The sequence below is a fragment of the Cryptotermes secundus genome, unplaced genomic scaffold (genome assembly GCF_002891405.2).
Source record: "Cryptotermes secundus unplaced genomic scaffold, Csec_1.0 scaffold1806, whole genome shotgun sequence".
Lineage (NCBI taxonomy): Eukaryota > Metazoa > Arthropoda > Insecta > Blattodea > Kalotermitidae > Cryptotermes > Cryptotermes secundus.
This window is the reverse complement of record NW_019743678.1, coordinates 282060-302012: the sequence shown is the minus strand read 5'-3', so window position 1 is coordinate 302012 and position 19953 is coordinate 282060. Positions and strand designations below refer to the sequence as shown.

The following is a 19953-nucleotide window of genomic DNA, read 5'->3' as shown; positions in this document are numbered from 1 at the left end:
GTGTTATTTAGAAGTGAAAAGAAACATAAATATGTAATTACTACTACTACTACTACTACTACTACTACTAATAATAATAATAATAATAATAATAAGGAGAAGAGGTTCATCTTTCTCCTGCTGGGAATCGGAAACATAGGTTGATTTTCAAAAGCTTAAACAGCATTAAATCCAAGAAAATATAACTAATCATAACCTCCGCTGTGACAGCCTCAGATCCTGAAACTAAAGGCAGTTCTTACAGGAGCGGTGCATTTCGTGACTATTTCTGGAGTCGGCCTCTTGCAGCGGATCTATAGGCAATATAGTTTTAAATTGGAAAGTTATTCCGGCGCAAATTTGATTGAGAACAGCGTGAAAAAGGTGGGTGGGGGGTGCGGGGGTTCTCTTCTGATAAATGTGGACTCGTGGAAGGTTTGACGGCCACTTCTGACCGTGACGCCAGTTCAAGCATATCCTTGTTTCCCCCTCCCACTCTCCGCCGTGCGAATCCCCTCCAAACTCGGACATCCTCGTCACGGAACAATAGCAAAGCGCTTGTAGATTTGTGTGTCAGTTAACATTTGGCCCCTCCTCAAAGTCGGCTCAAATAACAGCAGTGGAGTGATTGGGAAGCATACCAGTAGATCGCGTCGCGGTGTCGGGCGCCAAAACCACGACGGGAACTCAACACGTCCGAATTTTCTGTGTCACTCCTGTGATAGTGGAAATATATTCCACTCCAAACCTCATTCTCCAAAATTACAGGTAAGCAGAAATATAAGTGTTATAAAGAGAAAATAATGGGAACCCAAAAATATTGAAACAGAGGAGTGTAATTTTCTGATATGTAGCGCGGTTCATTCTAGTAAAAGTTTATCCACTGGGATTACTGGGAGTTACTGGACTTTGCCCATCGTCCGGTATTCTAAAGAACGCAACGTTTCGGAAACTGTATCTGTTTCCGTCATCAGGTGAGGGGTGAAAGACACCGTCTCTGCCGGGTCATTTAGAAAGAGCTAACCAGTATGAGTGAGGTTACATCTTTCTAACGGACCCAACAGGGTAGGTGTCTCACACCCCTCACCTGAGGACGGAAACAAATACAGTTTCCGAAATACTGTGTTCGTCAGAATACAAGAAGATGGACAAAATCTAAACTGCCAGTAATCCCATGTGTTTTACACCATCTTAAAAATCTTTTAGAAGTATATCGATGCTTCGGAGGAGCGCATTGCCTCTATTTTCAGGGTCCAAGTATAAGCCATTCAAGCAACCAGCATGGAACAAGTAACATGAGAAGCCTACATTTGATCATTACTTCTTGCTGGTTGATTGCGAGGTTCACTCTTCGACAGGGCGTGGGATGTTGGTGGTGGTGTGGTGGGGGTGAAGGTAGTGGCAGTGCGTTTGAACGAAACGTCGGAAAACTTCTAATAGTTTACAAGGCGCTACATCCAAGAAGATATCATTATTCAGAATATTTTTTGTCAATATATTTTTCACTTTCGTTCTCAATATAAAATGCTTTCCTTCATTACAAGAATTTTACATTGTTACTTGTTTTATGTTGAGGGAGTCATTTTTTTGAAAATGTCACATTTCACAGCAATTAAAGTCTATTAGATAGGTCCCATTTCGAGCAGGTTTTACTGGGTCAATGTCTATTTGTAATTATCTATATTCCTGTTATAAGTGTGAATGTTATATAATTTAATTCTAATAATTTTATTACATAATGTTATCTTTTCTTAATATGTCTAACCATTTGGAAACCGACTGCTAAATTACTGCAGGTCCTCGACAGCAAAATGAATCTTGTTTTCGAGTCTCACAGGACTCATCACCGTACTTCATACCCTGATGTCTCTGGGAGTCTTCAGGCTTAACTGAATTTCTTCTAAATAATATAAAAACTCAGTTCGTACCTCACAGGAAACACATTACATCTCTGCTACAAAACCAAACGGTTAGTGCTGGTTAGGGAAACAACCTCTGTTTATTGTGAGAACCATACGGAACAACAGAGACACACTCTGTATCCTGAACTCAGAGTTTTAAATTATTAAAGTGTCTGGTAGTGGCAGACACTGGACTTTAAGGGGTTAATTAGTATTTTAAACTCCATACATACGAACACGCGGGTGTGCGGGTTCAGATATACTGAATATTTTATCATGTCTCCTAATATAATTTCGTGTTTTATGTTGCACAAGTTCCTATGAAATATTCTAGTTACGGTACCAGGAGATACTGCAACATTCATAGCTGATACAGAGGGTAAAATCCACAGTCCGCTATTAATAGTCTCTATGTTTCTGGCATTTCTGCCCTGAGGACTATTCTGTTCAGACAACAAAATTTAATGTGCACCCCTTTTACCTGCTTGACCACTGTCTGAAATGTACATTAAACTTACTGTACCTACTGTCAGTCGCTACATAAATGGCATAAATACTCATAACAATGGCGATTTCAAAAATAGACGACTGTTGAAGGGTTCTGTCTTCTGGAAGATAATGCTCTGCAGTCCGGTGAAAAGCAACCGATGTTTCGAACAAGCACATCACTACCATTTTCTGAATCGAAGAGGAAACCAAGCGAGAAATCATAGCAATATATACATACGAGTATATATATATACACGTATATATATAAATTTAATTTAAAAAAGCAGGTAGCTTATAATGCTCTTTTGATGCTGTACCCAAATCCTACGGTTTATACGAGGGTCTACTGTGTGTGTGTATATATATACATATATANACAATATATATGGATAAATACCGTCTTAAGTGCAACAAATTTTATTGTAGTTTTTACTTCTTTTCCTCCTCCACACTACATGTTTCGGCCCTAAATGGCCATCATCAGGTGTGTATCACTCACGTAGCTGTTACACTGCTTGTTAAAATTTAAAATTACCAGTCTTTCTAATTGTATAAAATCTTTGTTAATCTACACGCGTCGATTTGATTTTTAAATTAGCACTTTTTAAAACTTAATTCAAGTTAAAATGTCTATAAGATCTCTGTTCTTTCTTTTTCAAATTTTTTAGTTAAATTTTTTTTCAGGGTACATGCCCTATATCTACGGTGCTGCAGCGGCCACTTCTTGTTTTTATCATTGTTCATGTGTTGTTCAGTATAGGCGCTCTCTGTGTCTGTCGCTGCTTATCTTTAATACGTTTGTATATCTTTAATACGTTTTAGGGCCGAAACATGTAGTGTGGAGGAGGAAAAAAAGAAGTAAAAACTACAATAAAATTTGTTGCACTTAAGACGGTATTTATCCATATATATTGTGTGAGTGTAACAGGATGCTGAAATATAATATTAGAAAGATTATATTATTATTTATCTGAATTATTTCTGAGAGTAAGCCACATCTTGAACAGGCGACGTTACTGAAGAAGAATCTTGTGTTCAACGTTATAACCAATATGGACATTTTAGTTATGTCATATGTTGAAAATTTAATAGAGTAATTCTATGATGATGACGTAGCGGTCTCCGTAGTCTAGGGGTAATGTTCCCACCTCCCACAAACCCGGCGGAGGTCGTGGAATTTTTAAGGACGGAAAAATTCAGGGAACAAGTCCTCCGGGATGGACGTTAAGCCGTGGGTCCCGTGTCGTAGCTTTACGGCACGTAAAAGAAACTCATAACTTAAGGGGACCACTGAGCCAAATTCAGGACATTTCCTGCCCAACAGTAGTCTCTAACGCCTCTGGTAGATGGAGGAAGCATCGAGATACCGCTGAGCCAGTAGAGGCCGAACTCGCTGGCTGAGTCGGGACTGATGGCACGCACCAGTACCGGTAGGGAATAGAGACTGGTAGAATATCATAGGGAGACGCACAATGGACCAACAGTTGGTCTAAGTGCATGGGGAAACCCACCCTCTCCAATACAATACAATACAATACAATGATGACGTAAGCACCTGTGTCATTGTCTGATAATTACGCAACCTCCAAGATGTTTTAGATGAAGTTTAGAAAGGTAATAAATATATATATCATACACGTCAAAATACGTACCCAAAAATAACATAAGAACTGTGCATTTTAGAAATAAAATTCTAATCTAATTTTCCTTCCGAATATTTTGCGATAGAAACAGAAGACCAGAAAACTAATTTTCTTTTCGGAAATTAAAAAGTAGGAATATGTCGACAAATACCAAATTTCACGGAAATCTGTTAAACGATACTAGATTTGTTTCATGGATAAGGGCTGAGAGACGTACGGACATAGCGTGTAAAATTCAGTTTGCTGAGTTTCGAAGGCGTCTAAACAAACTTGGGGCCGCAAGCTGACAATCTCCTGAAGAAAGCAGTCTTCTGGGATGTGACACCGTGTAGATGTGGTGTTAACCGACGTTTCGGAAGAACGTATCGGCTCCATCTTCAGGGTAGAAGGAAAAATAAGAAACTCCGCAAGCGAAGAGACCGTGAGAACCAGTACAAGCAGTCTGCACACCGGTCTAAATCATGACGTCAGCATCATGACTCAGACCGGTGTGCAGCGGTTTTCATTATCCCTTTCGTTTCAACTGTGCTCCTTTCTTTGTGTCATGTCGCGGACATTGTTTCTTGACTGTTACATGTCTTGACGCATGCCGGTGTGCGGCCTACCTAATAGAATCAGATTCGTAAGTGTGTATTAATATATTAAATTTCACCGACTGTCCTCTTCAGTTACAACAACCCAACAGATTATTCTGAAGCCACAAACACAATCTGCACTGGAATAAAAACTAATCGATTTATGAGAACTCTTGAATTTCGTAATCTGTAAGACAAGTGTTTCATATTGATTAAATGTGTATGAACAGTATTACCAATAACTATCAATCTGATGATCTGGTTCCGAGATTGAGTTATTTACAATAAAACTGTAAACAGATGTACTCAGTGATTATCAGGCAACAATGATATTTTCTTTACATTGGAAGGTCCAATTATTTCTCAATGAGTCTCACTTAACCCAGTTATCAAACATAGGGGTCAAGTGGTTAGCACTTTTGCTCATTGCTCTGGAGGTCCAGTGTTCAAAGCTTGGTCCTGAGAGCAGATCAACTGACTAAAGTGTTTCGTGGTTTTTCACAAATGTGTTTAACAATTTCGTCAGGAGATCAATTAGCGTCAAATGATAAGATAATGAATTATGGATTGGAAGGAATGTGAAACGATGCTATAGCGGAATAATTTGAGACATTATAGGCATTTTTTCCGGAAAAAATGAGTTAAACCACGAACAACTTAAGACAGGATAGTTGTTCTCCATGCCGAGATTTCAACCCGGTACTTTCTGAATAAGACGTAGTAGTTACGATGCTTATTGCTGTATCTTTCGAACATCCCTTTCATACTCTTAGTTACTATCTTATCTTTTCCTTCTTTTCTTCCTACTTCATTTTCTTATCCTTTATGTAGCGGCCTCCGTAGTCTAGAAGTAACGTTCCCACCTCATGACTCGTAGTACGCGGGTTCAAATACCCGGCGGAGGTCGTCGAATTTTTAAGGGCGGAAAAATTCAGGGAACAAGTCCTCCGGGAGGGACTTTAAGCCGTGGGTCACGTGTCGTAGCTTTACAGCACGTAAAAGAACCTCATATCTCCAAAGGAGGTCACTGAGCCAAATTTACGGACGTTTCCCGCCCAACAGTAGTCTCTAATGCCTCTGGTAAATGGGGGAAGCATTATAGATACCTCTCAGCTAGTAGAGCCGGTCTCGCTGGCTGAGCGGGACTGATGGTAAGCACCAGTACCGGTAGGATATAGAGACTGGTAGAAATCATAGAGGGAAGCACAATGGACCAATACAGGTGTAAGTGCATGGGGAAACCCACCCTCTCCAATAACTAACTAACTATCCTTTATGTATTTTAATCGAGATTATCTTTCTTTCATTTTAATTTTACTTTCGCCATTTTGAATGCAGTTGTCTTCGACATAAAGGCATGTCGGTGATGAAAGTATGAAAAAAGGGGGACAATGATAGGGAGGAAATGACTCCCCTTTACGTTCAACGTGTTTCCCCCCTATATTCTTTGCGCAGATCTAGAATTTGTACCCGTTCAATCAAACAGTGTTCCATTTCGGTAGAAAGAAAACTTTCGGCAATATCATTATGTTTCTGTCGCCATCTTTATACTTGCATGCAGGTGTAGCAACCTTGAACATGAAAGGTCCCTCCTACGGGTAATGTATTAGCGTCTGTCGCACATCTCGTCAGTCTGTGCTAATACGGAGGCTAGAGAACAGATCAGGTCTTGTGTGAATAGCCAGTTTCAGTAACCATACGTCGAGCATACGTACACTACATTTTCTCGTCGCAAGAAAGGAAAGATTAAGGTCGATTATTTTTGGTTTCCTACTATTATGCGGTTATGTGAATTATATTGTATGTGTGGTGAATTCGAAAATTTTGATACGTGAAAGAGAACTGGTTATGAACACTGGAGTAAGGGAATTAATATGTGGAATTTATAGCAAAATCGTTGTAAATTTAATGTTTTATAAAATTATTGACTTATTAGGCATTATTTATTAGACGCTAAAGAATAAGTTCTGGTAAAAATTATTTTGACTTATTTCCTACAAAATATTTAATATATATCGAGGCAAAAATAAATTATAAATTAATGTTTATATAAAATTCAGTGATTAATTTACATATTCTTACTGCATTACATTCTTCATATGTAAATTCAAATATATGTCTTCTTGGTGCTGCATTTTTTAAATTATTAAATTTTAAATTTAATTTTAAATTACGTCTCCACTACAAATACTAAACAGTTAATACCGTTTAAAAAAACAGTTTTTTTTTTAATGAAAAACATGTATACACTTTGTGGTAAGAATGCAGAGTTTTAGTATGTTAAAGCGGATGGTCCATATAGTAACCACTTTGCTTTAGAGGGTCCAAAAAAAAGTTTACGAATTTCTGGTTCGTCCATACTTTACTTAATCTCTTATTTTAAATAATAAATTTTAATAAGTAAATATTAATCCGAGGTTCTGATTTTTGGCCATTTATGATTCCTCAATTACTTTTATATGATATCTACATAGGTCTAAGCGTACAGGTAGGGAACAGTAATTTATTTAGAAAGAGAACACCATTTCAGTATTTTTGATACAAAATTAAGACATAATATTTTTTCTCTTTCTCTCTCCTTTACTGACAATCAGACTGTACAATCTGTAAGTCAATGTGCTGACTGGTGTACAATCTGTAAGTCAATGTGCTGACTGGTGTACAATCTGTAAGTCAATGTGCTGACTGGTGTACAATCTATAAGTCAATGTGCTGACTGGTGTACAATCTGTAAGTCAATGTGCTGACTGGTGTACAATCTGTAAGTCAATGTGCTGACTGGTGTACAATCTCTAAGTCAATGTGCTGACTGGTTACAATCTGTAAGTCAATGTGCTGACTGGTGTACAATTTAGTAACCATTTATTGTACACTCTTCTGGCGTGTGCGGAATAAACATCCAGTGATGTTTTCCTCAGTTCCTTAGATCTGATGGCCAACTTCTTTTGAGTCTTCGATTTTCATGAGGTTGTAGTAGTGGTTGAAGAAGTGGGTTGGAGTGATTTTCTAGTTTGTTGAAGTACTTGGTGCTGTTTTCTCGGATGACTTCTGTTACGTAAGGAGTTTTTAGATCTGTATGTAGGGTGCGGTTGGATTCAAACCATGGTGGGTTCGTGATGGTTTGGAGTATTTTGGACTGCGCACGCTGTATAATGGCGATGTTTGAATAGATAATAATGAGATAAATTATCATGTCATATAATTCATGAAATTAAGTTACTAATTTAATGGATTACACTCCTTAGAAGCTAATAGTCGCTTAGAGAGTCAAGAACGTCATCGATTCTTAAGGAATCCGAATATTTATTTTCCTGTTCACGAAACCAAGCTCCGTGGCCTTTAGTCCACAAACGAACTATATCAACCGCTCGACCGCCACTTGTTGGCGAAGCTAGTGCCAACTTTAGTGGATAGAGGGTGTCGCCCGGTCAGCGCAACGAATTCCCACAGCCGTTAATCTCGGTTATATATACCGGAAAACAAGCCTTTATAACCTGATCAAATGAAAACATACCACACCCTATGTCCCTATTTCTTCAGAATCAACTTTAATATTATATTACCATTTAATATTTGGATCATTCGATACTACATGTTGCAAAAATGCATCTATTAGCTTTGCCATGTCTGTCTGTCTGTCTGCCTGCCTGTATAAATGTATCAATTAAAAAATCGTTGAGCGGATATTCACGTAAATCGATATTGGACTATCTTTCGAAAATTTTGATGACATATACCAATTTTTGTTAAAATCGGGCAGAAATATCAGGTGGTTTTAATGGAGCCTGTGAAATTGTGGCACACCTCGAGCATCATTAGCTAAATATGTAATTATCTGATCGAAAACTATTAATAAGAACATAGCAAAAGAATATAAGCCTTATGTTTTGTTTCTAGAATACCCTTGTCGTAAGCCTGAGGGTTGTCGAAATACTGTATTTAAACAAAATTGCATGACACTGAGGACGCAATGAGTACATTTCCCTTGCTCCTTATTTTTTATTAAGTTCATTGCGATTCGCAGTAACAGGAACTTATCTGATTTTACCGGTTCTCACGGTCTCTTTGCTTGCAGATTTCTTATATATTTTTTCTTCTACCCTGAAGATGGAGGCGATACGTTCCTCCGAAACGTCGGTTAACACCACATATACACGGTGCAAAATCCCAGAAGACTGCTTTCTTCATAGTCACCGCCGTGAAAGCCTCAAATCTTACAGGACATTATCTGCTCAAGAATGTCTCAATATATTACGGAATCCCAAGTTTCATTACCGTGTTCACAAGAGCCCGCCACTAGTCTCTGGTCTCCGTCAGATAAATCCATCCCATAATATCCCAACCCATTCTCTATCATCCATTTTAATATTATTCCCTCATCAACCCGTAGATATTCCAAGCGGTCTTCTTCCTTGAGGTTCTCATACTAAAAATCTCTATGTATTCCATATCTCTACCATGTGTGCTACATGCTTCACCCATCTCTTCCTCTTTAACTGACTATTATAATATTACATTAGTGGAAGAATACAAGTAATGGAGCTCCTCATTATGCAGTTTTCTACAGCCACCTCTCATTTCTGCCCTTTTCGGTCCAGATATTCTCCTCAGCACCCTGTTCTCAAACACCCAGTCTGTGTTCTTCCTGAATGCCAAAGACCAATTTTCAGGCCCATACAAAAGTACAGGAAAAATTAAAGTTACATATATTTAAATGTGTACTTTTTTTTGGCGCAGTCGGTATAGCGACTGGCTACGGGCTGGACAACTGAGTGGTCGGAATTCGAGTCCTCGGTAAGGTCAAGAATTGTTTCTTTTCCAAATCGTCCAGACCGGCTCTGGGGTCCACCCAACCTTCTATCTAATGGGTACCGGGGCCTATTACCACGGAGGTAAAGTGGCCGGGGAGTGAAGCTGACCATTCAGTTCCAGTTAGTGCCGAGGTCAAGAAAATGTGGATCTATACATCCACTCACCTATATGCCTTCATGGCGCTGTGCTTAAATATAATTGTTTGGATTGGGAATGTTTGCACTGTTTACTTGTTATTTAGCCCTTTACTTAAAAGCACATTCCAAGTTCTGTGTTTGTGGTTACAATTTACTCGTAAGTAAGCAACTAAAAGAGGCTGGAGTAAGAAAGTAAACGAGAAAGATAGGGAGGAAAGTGTGAAGAATAAGATAAGGCAGGAAGATGTAACTAAGCTCTTGGAGCTGAGCCCCTCTTAAGAAGCTGCCAGTTGTGTAGCTATTTACGAACTTCCAAGAATTTTATGGAAACAGAATGTTAATCGCCCTGTTCACAAGAGCCCTTCACTGATACCTATCCTGAGCCAGATCAATCCAGTCAATACCAACCCATCCTATCTCTCTAAGATCCATTTTAATATTATCCATCCACCTACGTCTTGATCTTTCTAGTGGTCTTTTTCATTCTGGCTTTTCCACAAAAATCCCATACGAATTCCTCTTCGCCCATGTTCATGCTACATGACGTGTTCATCTCATCCTCCTCGACTTCATAATTCTAATTTTAGACAGGAAAATATATGGGATGAAAAGAAGGACGAGGAAAAGAGAAAAAGCCGCGAGAGAGAGAAAGAGGAAACAGACGAAGAGAGAAGAATATTGTTGAACTATGTCGTCTATTATATGTATACAGTGGCCGTCTTGTAGTGCACTCAATTTCACCTGTCACTTCACAACATGTTTCGGCAACATAGTGCCATCATCAGGTGTCCCAATTACGTCAATCTATTGCATTGCTTGCCCTCATATGTTTTCACAACACAATTTAAAAAGTATTTAAAAAGTCCGTATTTGTCAACTATGATAAATTTAACTCGCTAAAACTTGTTAAGATAATTCATCTTATTTGTCTTAATTAAAACTTGCATGTGGTTCGTTCACTACGGGGTCGTTTTTCTTATTTTCTGTGTACACCGCGTCTTGTGATGTGTGTTCCCTTCTTAGCTGCGAGTGTATGTCGTCTACTTTAATGAACAGTGCCATCACTTAATATTAATGTACTGGATTAAATTCCTTTAAATTTAGAAGCGGTATTCCTAAAGACACACTTCACCAAAAATATCTAATCTCAAAATATTATCATTTTTGGAAACACGGTTACATTACACCTTGATACTAAGGATGAAATGGGAGGGCCCCGTCATAGCTCAAGCTGTTAGTCGCTGGCTTCCCACCGCGGCGGCCCGGGTACGAGCCCGTGTCTGGTCAAGTGGGATTTGTGGTGGACAAAGTGGCCCTGGAGCAGGTTTTCTCCGAGTACCTCGGTTTCCCTTACCAATATTCGTTTCACCAATTGTTCCCTAATCATAATCACCCGGGGCAGGCTACAATAGGCCAATCAGTTGCCGCCGTGCCGAGTGGACCCAGTTGGACTCCACCCCCCACTAAGCGAATTTATAAAGAAAAAGACTGAAATGGACTAGATTGATCTGGCTCAGGATAGGGAGTAATGGAGGGCTCTTATTAACTCGGTAAGGAAGCTTCGGGATCCATAAAATTTTGGGAAATTCTTGAGTAGCTGAGTGATGGGGGGGTTCTCAAGGAGGGGCTCAGCTCCATAAAGTTAATTAATTTGTCATCACGTTTGGTGTAGTAAAAATATGAACTGCGGTACTTTCGAGAGAGATTTGTCAGCAGCTGTGGTCGCTGTAGTACAGACTCAAGCATGTCTGCACTGCTGCAATCTTCTGCTTCTATCCGTAACTATCATCGGAAGAGCAAACTTCAGCCTGTTACACATGTAAAGATTGTACGCTGATATGTATGAGCTCTCTGATTCACGTTTAGATCCGCCGACCAGGAACGGAGGTGGTTCTGCTAGTACGTTTCCGTGTTTAAAGGGGCTCATACACGTACAAGTCTGGCTCGCGAGTCCGACTGGGCTCGGGTTCCAATGAACCAAACTCGTCCTTTGTGTGAGTCATCATGCTCATGCGTGTGTGGTGAAATTAATCCGAGCCCGACTCGTACGTGTATTAATTCTTAATATTTGTGTGTGGACTTGATGTGTGTCGGACGCAAAAGAGAGCATTTGGGCCGAAAGAGAGTGAGTAACAGGAGACTAGAGAAATTTCCATAATAAAGAGTTCCATAACTTCTACTCCTCTCGAAATATTATTAGAATAATCGAATGACAACAGAGCGGGAACGCTCTAGTCTCCTATATCGTAGGTTCTTGGTTCGAATCTCAGCTGAAACATCGTCTACCTCGACTGATATATTTCGTCGTTTTCCTTAGTATTTCCCCCAAAAAGGCTAAGATATTACCTCGAATAGGTAACGACCGTTTTTATTTAAATATTTCCCAATTCATTTTTAATATGCCATTCTACCATTATCCGTTATGTAGTCTTGCTAATAACAGCATTGTAAAATAACGCACAAGGGGAAAATAGGATAAAATGGGTTGGGCATGAAGGATATTGTGTCATCCTCCACCGACACCCTGCCCGTCACGAATAGCCTGTGTCACTCAAACACTCGCTCCCGAGAGAAAGCTGAGTCACCGTAGGCATCACGCAGAAGCTGCAATGTCTCTGTGGCTGTCTTGCCAAGCTTCATGCAAAATTTTATGTTAACTCGCTGTTCAAATTAAACGTTCATTCTTCTCACAGCACAAATCCGCAACTGAAGTTGACATGGGTTTTCCGCCGCGCCCTGCCGCCTAGCGGAGGTCGAGCGAACTAACGTCAAGAACACAGGTGAGCCGTAAAATGTCCCGTATTTAGAACACTTTTCCCCGGAATTTCCACCATTTACCTAAGCCGAGATATTAAATCAGTCTCGTAACTTTATGAACAAAGGTTTTATGTAAATGTAGAGGAATTTACTCACTCACTCCTAACTAACTCTGAATAGTGTTCGCTGCTCCTTATTTAGCCTCGGCACGGACAAGACAGAAAACAGTTACGTGATAGGTACCGCTGTTGCCTGACGCCGTGTTTGTCGATAGCCTAGCAACGCTGTCGAGAGTTGTTTACTGCTGCATAGCAACATCTCTCGGGCACGTCACCACGGGAGGGGGAGGGGTGTTCACTGGCCTATTACCGTAGCAACGGCAACGTTCCGAAGGTGTTACGTCACCGCTGGCGGGGGAGAGTGTGTCCTGCACAGCGCAAAAACGTCACAATATTGTTCAGGTATGAAAACGTGAAGAAAATGTCACTAAAACGGAGTCATAGATTGGAGGATACTATAGAAGTGGATCTTAAAAAATGTGAATAAAATGGTATTGAAAATATTTATGTGGCTCAGAAGAGGGGCAATTGGCAGGTAATTGTAAACGCGATAATGGATCTTCTTGTCCGATTCTGAGTAATTATTAAGTATGTGGGCCTCTATTATTTTCCAAAAAAATGACTTATGATGTGTGAAGTTAGTAAGTGCTACTGTGAAATACAGATATACGGCGTAATGAGTTTTGTTGACTCTTAGCCTCCTCACGGACTATACATATTTCTGTTTGTCCTCAAATTTGTGTTAAGAGATTCAGCAAGAACGGACGTTAGTCTTTCAAATTAACGAAGCAAATTAGCTTAGGTGCACTGATGTTTGCGAAAATGAAGACTGGAAAAAGAAAATCACACGCACAAGTGTCTGGGAAGACTTTACTCTCTCATATCTTCGATACAAGGAGCAAAAGTGTGATTATATTCGAGAGAATTTGTGCCAAAAATTAGGTTCCTCATGACTCAAAGCTTTTGAAACACACTATAAGAGGTAAGATTCTTTTGCGTTTTACGAGAATTACAGATGATCGTAGTAATTTATCTGGGTACTAAATCTTATCAAGTGAGTGTCATGTCTCGCATAGAGTGTGTGTATGTTTATACTAACTCTCCTAGGGGTGACTTTTATTTGGATTTTCAGGGCGATTAAATGTACTGTCACTTGTAAGGGGTACGCGTGACGAAATGACGGGTTATAGTTCGGATGATTGGATTTATTAACAGTTTGGTTACACACTCTCTCTTAATTACACTTAAATACACCGCTATCGCTGATTTACATACACTTCATAATCCACGGTTACATGCACACACTAGTCCTCTCCTGATAATGGATCTCAACACAGAAACTAGCGCTTCAAATCATTCTAAATACTGCACATAATTAAGGCCTTCAAATCACACTTTAAATCTTCACAGGTCTTCTACGAACTTCCGGTTCCTGTCAAACTTACTATTACTTGAAAGCACTCAAACACTCTCAAATACTAAAACACGCTCTAACACTCTGAAATACCCCCAAATACTCTCATTTGTTCAAGTCAAAGTCAAAGTCACATTGCGACTGAGGGTCAGTCAGTCAGTAAGTCTTGGTGTCGAGACCCATTTTGGGCTCATGACCAGATATTAATTATAACTGTTTGACAGTTACGGTTTTGTTTCTGTGAGGCGCCTTCTCTGACGAGAGGATGGGTCTATCTTTTGTATATGCTGCTGGCTCTTACCAGCGCAGTCTTTCTCGGGTCCGAGTCCCTTGGGACTCGCGACCATATTTTACTGTCTCAGAATTGAGACTTCCCTTTTCGTCGCCTCCTACGACTCGCAGGGTCACGGTGGAGGTATTCGACCATGCATCCACACGGGGTCTCTCATTTGTTTTGTTTCTAACTGTCGTTATATAGCCTCCGCACCGACCACGCAGAAAACAGCCTATATTGTTGGAAAGTGTTTACCGAGCATCGCATAGCAACGGTCATGGCGCCGACCGCATAGAAAATGCCACACTTCCATTGTTACTTTGCGTGTATTCGGTCGCCTAGCAACGCTGTGTTCATCCACGTTACAGTATATTTCTTTTTTAAACTTAATGAATAGCCGAACAGGTACAGATATTCAAAAAGTAGTCTGTAAGGCTAGAGAATCGAGATTCGATACCAGGTAAAGGCATAGCTTTATTTGCCACCAGCCTTCTCACCAAGGTTACAAGGGGATATTGCCCAGGCGTAAAGCCACGTAAGCCTGCAGCTATCCATTCACCTTCTTCTAACGCCGAGATTAAAAATGTGTGGAACTAACCTCCAATCCTATGGCCGCGCCATAACTCAAGCGGTTAGTCGCTGGCTTCCCACCGCAGCGGCCCAGGTTCGATCCCGGGTCTGGTCAAGTGGGATTTGTGGTGGACAAAGTGGGGCTGGGGCAGGTTTTCTCCGAGTACTTCGGTTTCCCCTGCCAATCTTCATTCCACCAATTGCTCCACAATCACCCTCACCTATCATCTGGGGCTGGCACAATAGGCCAGAAGTGGCTGCAGTACAAGGGACATAGTCCCACCAAACTAGCAATAAAAAACCTCCAGTCCTCTTTATGTCTTCATGGCGTGATGTTTAATTAAACATAAGGACACATTTACCTTCACTTTGCTTTATATAACATGCGTTTGTTGGTGCTTAGGTATTAATCAGTAGCCAAGGTAGCTTAAAAATATTACCGATATATTGTCCGCCATGTTAACGCTGCCAATGATAAATATTTATCAGTAGAAACAGAGCCAGAGACTAACCTTGAAAAGTTTTTGTATGTGTATATTTAATAAAACAAAAAAGTCTAACATCTTCGAAATGGAACAGAACACCTAACGTTCTAAAAACAAACTCAAAAGTCTAACCTTGTGGATTTTTGGAGGAAAATTCTTAGGTTAGGTTTTTGTTTAGTTTTTGCTAGATTAGATTAGGTTTTTGTTTAGTTTCTGTTAGGTTAGGTTTTCGTTTAGTTTTTGCTAGGTTAGGTTAGGTTTTTGTTTAGTTTTTACTAGGTTAGGTTAGGTTTTTTGTTTAGTTTTTGCTAGATTAGATTAGGTTTTTGTTTAGTTTCTGTTAGGTTAGGTTAGGTTTTCGTTTAGTTTTTGCTAAGTTATGTAAGGTTTTTGTTTAGTTTTTACTAGGGTACTTTTAAAGTGCAGTTCATGAAGTACAACTTTAAAGTACTTAGGTGAGTGATCTGAGTTCGGGAATAGGAAGAAGTCTCAGTTACATCCTAGCGTGTGCGCGCGCATCTTCGCCGGAAGTTCCGGGTCTACCCCCTCTTCTTGCGACTTCCATAAACTCAGTGAGCCTCGTCTGTTACGTCTGTAACGGAGTATTGTAGAATTATAACTTGAATAAACCCTTAGTCGCGAGGCAAGGAGGAGCAGTACAGTTCAATCTGCTAAGGAAGTGACGTACAGCTTTTACGTGTGCTGAAAAAGTACGAGTTATGAATAATAAGTAGAGTCCTGTACTCTCAGGCACGAGCTAATGAGCGTGCGAGTAACAACAGAATAATGCATTATTGTACAGGTGTAATAGCAGTAAACTGAGACTAACTTATGTCAATATTGTGACAACTGTAAATAAGTGTTCAAGAACAAGATACAAGTCAAAATCCACAGCGGCAGCCCGGGTTAGATCCCGGGTCTCGTCAAGTGGGATTTGTGGTGGACAAAGTGGCGCTGGGGAAGGTTTTCTCCAAGTACTTTGGTTTCCCCTGCCAATCTTCATTCCACCAATTGCTCCACAATTACCCTCGCCTATCATCTGGGGCTGATACAATAGGCCAGAAGTGGCCGCAGTGCAAGGGACTAAGTCCCACCCCACTAGCAATAAAAAAAAAATACATGTTAAAATAGGTGTCACTAATACAGTTGCAGAAATTGCGAATAAATAATTTAGAAATGAAATTATAAAACTTTATTTTGTCCTATGTAAAATTGAATTTGCATGGAGAGGCTGGGAAAACGTCAAACTCTTCAGGAAATGTAACCGGCTTTAAAATAGAAAGGCGAACACCAGAGATCAAAAAGAAAGAGTTGAGACTGCTCAATCGTGAGATCTCGTATATGAGGTGTCGAGATTAAAGAATATCAATAGCCTGTTACAAAGGCATGAAGAGTGTATGAGGACTCTAAGAAGGCGACGAAAATGGAACCCAGTGGCTGGGGGTATAACTGGGCCACCCTGTTCCTTGGGGGTATAAATACGGGGGCCTGGACCCCCAGTTTGGGGGAGTCTCAACTCTGAGAGAGTGAAATGTAATCATGAATCCAACGAGACTCAGATCTGAGAATGACTGCGCTGGCGAGGCCCAACAGCAATTATAAACGGCAGAACCATCATCTCGTCAGAGACGATATTACGTTAGGACTATGGCCTCAAGTGTTGGGTTGAAAAAGAATGATGGTCGTGAGTCTCAAGGGGTTTGTAGCCAAGACAAAAGTACTGGCGGTAAACCGCCCGTCCTAAAGTAAGTCGGACTCTCAAGGATATGTAGTTGGAAGAGAGCTGTGGTTATGAAGCCTCCATTGCTGATGAAAAGACACTTTAACCTTAACACGCGCATGCGCTTGAGCTTCTATCGAAATTTTATCGTGCTCTATTCTCTGATTAACAGAACTGACCACGCAGATGTAAATATTCAAGGATATGCTCTTATTCATAAAAGAACCACAAGTCGACATTGTCACTTATTAAATGTAATTTCTTACTTTTTCTCTAATTTTATCCTGGTTTCTAAGTTCTGAAGGAGAAGCTAGCCCCTAAAATATGACAAAAAAAAACGGAATTCTCTCATCCGACTAGCAGGGACAAAGGGAGAGCAGTTGAGAGTTCAGAATTAAGAGAATTCAGAACTGAAGACACAGAACAGAAGTGAAAGGAGAGTCCAGGAGACCAATTGTGCAAGATGCAGAAAACAGGGAGTGATTTGGTATCCAGAGGGAGTTGAATGAGTGAATTATCGTAACTGAGTGTAAATATATTAGTAACGTCCAATAAACCCAAAGATCAAAACTAAGAATCCACAATTATTTGTCACGGAACCCCAAACACGTGACGATGTATATTTATTATTATTATTATTGGAGGGGGTGGGTTTCCCCATGCACGTACGTCCCCCTTTGATATTCAACCAGTCGACATACCCTGCCGATACTGGTGCTCGCTATCAGCTCCGTTCAGCAGCAAGGCTGGCAGTGGTACCCGATAACTTCCCCCATCTACCGGAGGCATTGGAAACTACTTGGGCGGGAAATTTTGCCTAATTTTGCTCAGAGGTCTCCTAGAGACATGAGGATCTTTTACGTGCCTCCCTCCCTCCCTGAATTTTTCCGTCCTTAAAAATTCCACGAAATCCGCCGGGTTTGAACCCGCGCACCTTGAGTCATGAGGTGGGAACGTTACCCCTAGACTACGGAGGCCGCTTGTGACGATGTATAACTTTTATTGTTAAAGGCGGAGAAAGCAATAGCACAGGCAAACGTAACCGCCTTCATGTTCCTGAATAATGGTACAAGGTATCCTATTATATTGTATATTGGTATATACAACAGTCGTTATATTTTCAGGTACAATTAAACACAAGTCTCTCATCATGAATAACAAGAGTTCTTCGTCGAAGGAAAGCTTATCTGTGATTAACATGGACAGCCTGAATATGTCTTCCACGTGAGTATATTATCTGTTGCAAAGGACGGACAGGAAATGGAATAGCGTAGTCAGTATAGCAACTGGACGGCAGAGAGGTCAGAGTTCGAGTTCCGGTAGGTTAAAGTCTTCTCTTCTTCAAATCGTCCAAACCGGCTCTGAGGCCAACCCAGCCTCCTATCCAAATGTTACAGATGGCTATTTACCCGGGGTTAAAGCGGCAGAGACGTGAAGCTGACCACTCACCTTCAACTATTGCCGAGGTCAAGAAAATGTGGATCTATACATCCACACCCCCATACGTCTTCATGGCGTAGTGTTTAATTAGTTAAGCACAGGGATAAATTCACGAGTACCTTATGATTAAAATATATTAGGTACTAATTTGTCGCAGTGGAAAGCCTAAGAGATAATTCTATCAGTCCTAAGAGAAGCGTCTAAGTACAAAGTTCCTCAATATATGACTTCCTAAATCCTCTTCTTCCTCATCTTATTTGGATCAAAATGCTTCCCATTTCATGTTCCTCAATGTAACAGACCTTACTTCAGAAGATTGCAAATAACATGTAAGATTTGAGGCTTTCACGGCGGTGAAAATGAAGAAAGCAGACAGTCTGCAGACAGTCTGCTTTTACCGGTTCTCACGGTCTCTCCGCTTGCAGATTTCTTATATTTTTTCTTCTACCCTGAAGATGGAGGCGATACGTTCCTCCGAAACGTCGGTTAACACCACATAAACACGGTGCCAAATCCCAGAAGACTGCTTTCTTCAATGCAAATAACAGTTAATTTTATCTTGTTAAGCCTACGCACATAAGATAGGTTTTCGCGATCATCTTCCTGTATGTGTGCTTGTACGTGTCTGCGTGTCCCGCCCCCATTGGTGCTACGCAACGGCGACTATTCGAGGAGAGGAAGGATCAACCATTCAATGTAGGCGCTCTGACTGAGCAGAGCAGCGGACCTCCCCCCCACCCCCCACCCCGACAATACGACTATCGGGTTCGCCGCCAATCATTTCGTCTTGGTGCCAAGCACCTTGAGAATCACGACCAGTGAATTTTTGCAACTTAACCCTTGAGTTCCTAATCCTTATATAATATCCTCTCTGACGAGAGGATAGGTTTGTCTCTTATGAATAGGTTTCGCCTTTGTCACGTGTACGTATTGCACATATAGCATGTTATTAAAATTCTTCCTTGTGCACTATGTACAAGTCCTACCTCTTTGTTTACTTCTCTTTATTGGCATCAATTAAAGTTTTTGTGTTTTTGTTTATGGTATCTATCTTATCACCCGGTAGATTCATATCATCAGCATAGATCAGCAGCTGATGTGTCCCATTTTAATTTCGGTCCCACCTGGCTTTCCTGGACCTTCCTAATGGCATATTCTAAAGTAAAGTTGAAAAGCAGTGGCGATAAAGCATCTCCTTGTTAAAGGCCATTCTGGATATGAAAATTATCCGACAAATATTTACCTATACAGATTTTACATTGTAAAAGAATTGAATTACTGTTATTTCTATGAACCTTATTATATATTTCAGGACTCAGTTGACAGACAAGAAGAGTGCTTACGACGATGAATATAATCCATTTGAGCATCGGAATATTGAGCACCCCACTTCGTAAGTGTCCTCCTACATTCATGGAATCAAGTATGGAAATGCGTCATGTAAAATTCTCATCTCCTCATAAGGCTTATAATTTAAAGACGAAATATAACTAAAATATAATTAAATTTTCTCTAAAACCTCTCTGATTATACGTCATACCTTCAGTAATCAACATTACGGAAGGGAAGGCCTCCGATTTCGAGATCTTCTGTATAACGAATTCTAATCCCTTCGTACGTTACAAATTCAGGATGATTCTAATTTATTGTAGGGATTTCCGTGGACTATAATTTTCATATCGTAAAAACAAAATAAAA

The 19953-nt window shown here is 40.3% G+C and overlaps 2 protein-coding genes across 6 annotated transcripts in view; one reads left to right on the top strand and one right to left on the bottom strand.

The window, feature by feature from the left end:
* The window catches only part of LOC111874279 (zinc transporter 9), a 97179-nt gene that overhangs the window by 44508 nt on the left and 32718 nt on the right, over window positions 1-19953 (bottom strand). The window lies entirely within an intron of this gene.
* The window catches only part of LOC111874280 (proton-coupled amino acid transporter-like protein pathetic), a 46812-nt gene continuing 27304 nt past the window's right edge, over window positions 446-19953 (top strand). Inside the window, exons 1-4 of one of the 5 annotated variants that reach the window (XM_033755397.1) lie at window positions 446-747; window positions 12230-12316; window positions 17940-18039; window positions 19568-19648. In XM_033755397.1, coding sequence (XP_033611288.1) covers window positions 17966-18039; window positions 19568-19648 — 155 coding nt within the window. In that variant the 5' untranslated portion in view covers window positions 446-747; window positions 12230-12316; window positions 17940-17965. Of the gene's footprint in view, window positions 748-6238; window positions 6339-12229; window positions 12317-12614; window positions 12755-13221; window positions 13335-17939; window positions 18040-19567; window positions 19649-19953 lie in introns of those variants that run through there. The other 4 variants (XM_023869652.2, XM_023869654.2, XM_023869655.2 and 1 more) reach the window with 4 other exon arrangements.